At 51.9% G+C, this 2,483-nt stretch overlaps 1 protein-coding gene across 1 annotated transcript; it reads right to left on the bottom strand.

Annotated features, from left to right (window-relative positions):
* Window positions 1-419: 419 nt before the first annotated feature.
* On the bottom strand, window positions 420-1,040 carry TEOVI_000523200 (ChaC-like protein, putative; the record flags this gene model as incomplete). Its single annotated transcript, XM_067220717.1, has 1 exon — window positions 420-1,040. One exon carries the CDS (start codon window positions 1,038-1,040, stop codon window positions 420-422), a length of 621 nt encoding a protein of 206 aa, XP_067076818.1.
* Between the last annotated feature and the right edge of the window lie 1,443 nt (window positions 1,041-2,483).

The raw sequence follows: 2,483 nt of genomic DNA, 5'->3' as shown, positions 1-2,483 counted from the left end.
TTTTTTTATTCAGTTGAAATAATGGGGGAGAATATTGCACACCATCGTTAATACGGAACAAGTTTTCCTCTTTGCATCCCCCTGAATGCCGTTACGTGTTACCCCACGGGTGAGAGTTGCGAGTCTCCATTAAACGAAAGGGGGGAATTATTGGAATGTGAAAGGTTAAGCAGATGCCTGCTGGGGGAGTAAAGAAATGATCGTTACAACATGCGTATGATAAAGTAGACAAGTAAATTAATAGAAGGAAAGAAGGAATCGATTCATTGATAAAACTGTTGCAGGCGCGTCTTCGGCGAGGCAGATGCGCGCACCCTTGCGCAGGGGTTCATGAAGAAGTCTAATTGGTGTTAACAGAGGCATTCGACGGTGGCGTTTGCGTACCTTGGTTTTGCTCGTCCTCCGTTCCACGCTTTGCTTCACTCGGGAACATTTTGCGCCTTCATGATGTGGAGAGCCGCGGTCTCGACTGCAAATACATGCTGGTCAGCACTCTCCAGTTTACGAAGTGCCTCAGCAAGCTTAAACAAATATTCCGAGTTCGGTCCACTCAATCCTTCACAGCTCAAAATCTGTTCGGCGATAGCTTCATCTTTTGCCTCTCCCAGGTATTCAGGATTGTCTTCAGTTGCTCTATAACATAAACATACGGCACCGGGCGGCAAATGAAGCCTTTCGTGCGTTTTGATGTCATAGAGTGTCACCTCCTCCCGCTCATAGCCCCCACTCTCGCGGTCGTCAAGTTGGGCAAGGATTTTCTCCCGCTTCTCCTCCTCTACCGGGAGCTCAAACGCGACCCCACCCACCCATGCCTCCGGGTCGCCACACGTGAGAAGTGTTACAACGCGGCCTGGCCTGGCGGGGACGCCACGGTGGTCCGTACTGCCCTGATAGAAAACCCTCTTGTAGCCATGAACGCAGCATGGCAACGCGCGGAGGTACTCGAACTGCTGCTTCCACAGTATGGAGCCGTAACCGAACACAAATAGGGGCGCGGCACCTTCACCAGCGGGCGATGCTGTCACCTTTTCAGCTTGCATTTCCGCCCCCGTCCCCGCTTAGAGACGCGAATGGGTACCAAACACGCTCGTGTTATTTTCCTTTACTTTTTTTTTTTAGAAAAAGAAAAACAAAGCATCCTTGGTACACGGGAACTCGGTATTGCAGGGGTTATGGTGCCGACAAGCGGGACTTCACGAGACAGGTTTCCGCGGTGTCAAAGGTGGAAGGTAGGTGAGGAGCCAGGACAGTTGAAGGCACTGAACCGTTAGAACTCGGTGGGGAAAAACATTGCGAACCACCGCTAGGAACAGGAACGTTACAGAAGGGCATATTTGTACACCAAATGGCGCGGTAGCAAAGTGGGATGTGTTGCCCCCCCCCCTCACCTCGAGGGCCGCCTGCTTTTGCGTAGACGGAAATGGGTGCAACAACGCACCAGAAATTAATCTCGCTTTGTTTTCCTCTGAGTTACCGCACCTCATGTGCAAGAAAAGGGGTTTGTTTGTTCCTTCACATCGGGCCGAACAGGGTGAAATAGCACCCCATTGCGAGCGAACCTTCCTCCCCCTAAATCATGCAATACCTCCCATCGCGAAATTTGCCCTTGGGTCGCCCCTTTCTCCCGTTACAAGCTTCGTAACAGCGAGGTCGCACCCAACTGATGCCGTTGTGCTTTGACAAGGGCCCCCGTAACTCGGTGTTGAGAAATGAAGCCGACGCCCTGCCCCGTTTCAGACTCCCCATGGCCAAAAGACCTCCCCCCCTTTTTCCACTGAGTCATTCCAGTGGATTGCAATTGAGCGCCACCGTCGCATTGTCAGTTGCCGTTCCGGTGCGGCTGATGTGGCAATGAAATTTGTAAAGCCGTCTTTCCGCTATGAAGAAAATAAAGTAAAGCAGCGACACACTGAAAGCCACGTACGTGGTTATGTTGAGCACGGAAAGCGTGATGTAAGCGGAGTCCGCCCACGCCCGGGGTGCACTTTCCACCGATGTGTATACCCACGGCATTATGAATTCTTTATACACTAGTGGTGCCGGAGTAAGCACAACATGAAGCAACCACAGAGGACCGGTCACGCGCTGTGGGAACAAGGCTTTACTGGACCGCCCTTCGACAAGGAAGGAGGTTCGAAGGGTGAACAGGCTCATCATGGAGGCAAGAACGACCAAAGTGCCCACATGAAGTGCTACAAGGATGTGACCGGAAAGACCGTGACTGTAGATTGGTAGGATGCAAAGCAGAATAAGGTCGCAGAGTGTGAAGAAAAGGGTGACGATAAGAGAGCGATTAAACGCCATTGGTTGCGTGCCTTGCTTTGCGTTTATTGGCCTATGTGTCCAACTCTATCTGACCACAGCGGGGCGAAGGGGTGAGTGAGCGACAGTGCCGCTTGTTTTCTACCTTACAGTTCAGTGCGCTAGCGCGCAGGTATCTACCCTGTGCCCACGGGGTTTACTTGTCCCTTCCTTCACTCGTG

This window comes from Trypanosoma equiperdum (genome assembly GCF_001457755.1).
Source record: "Trypanosoma equiperdum strain OVI genome assembly, contig: ctg_1204, whole genome shotgun sequence".
NCBI classification, from domain to species: domain Eukaryota; phylum Euglenozoa; class Kinetoplastea; order Trypanosomatida; family Trypanosomatidae; genus Trypanosoma; species Trypanosoma equiperdum.
The sequence above is the reverse complement of the archived record's forward strand: the minus strand, read 5'-3'. Positions and strand labels throughout refer to the sequence as shown.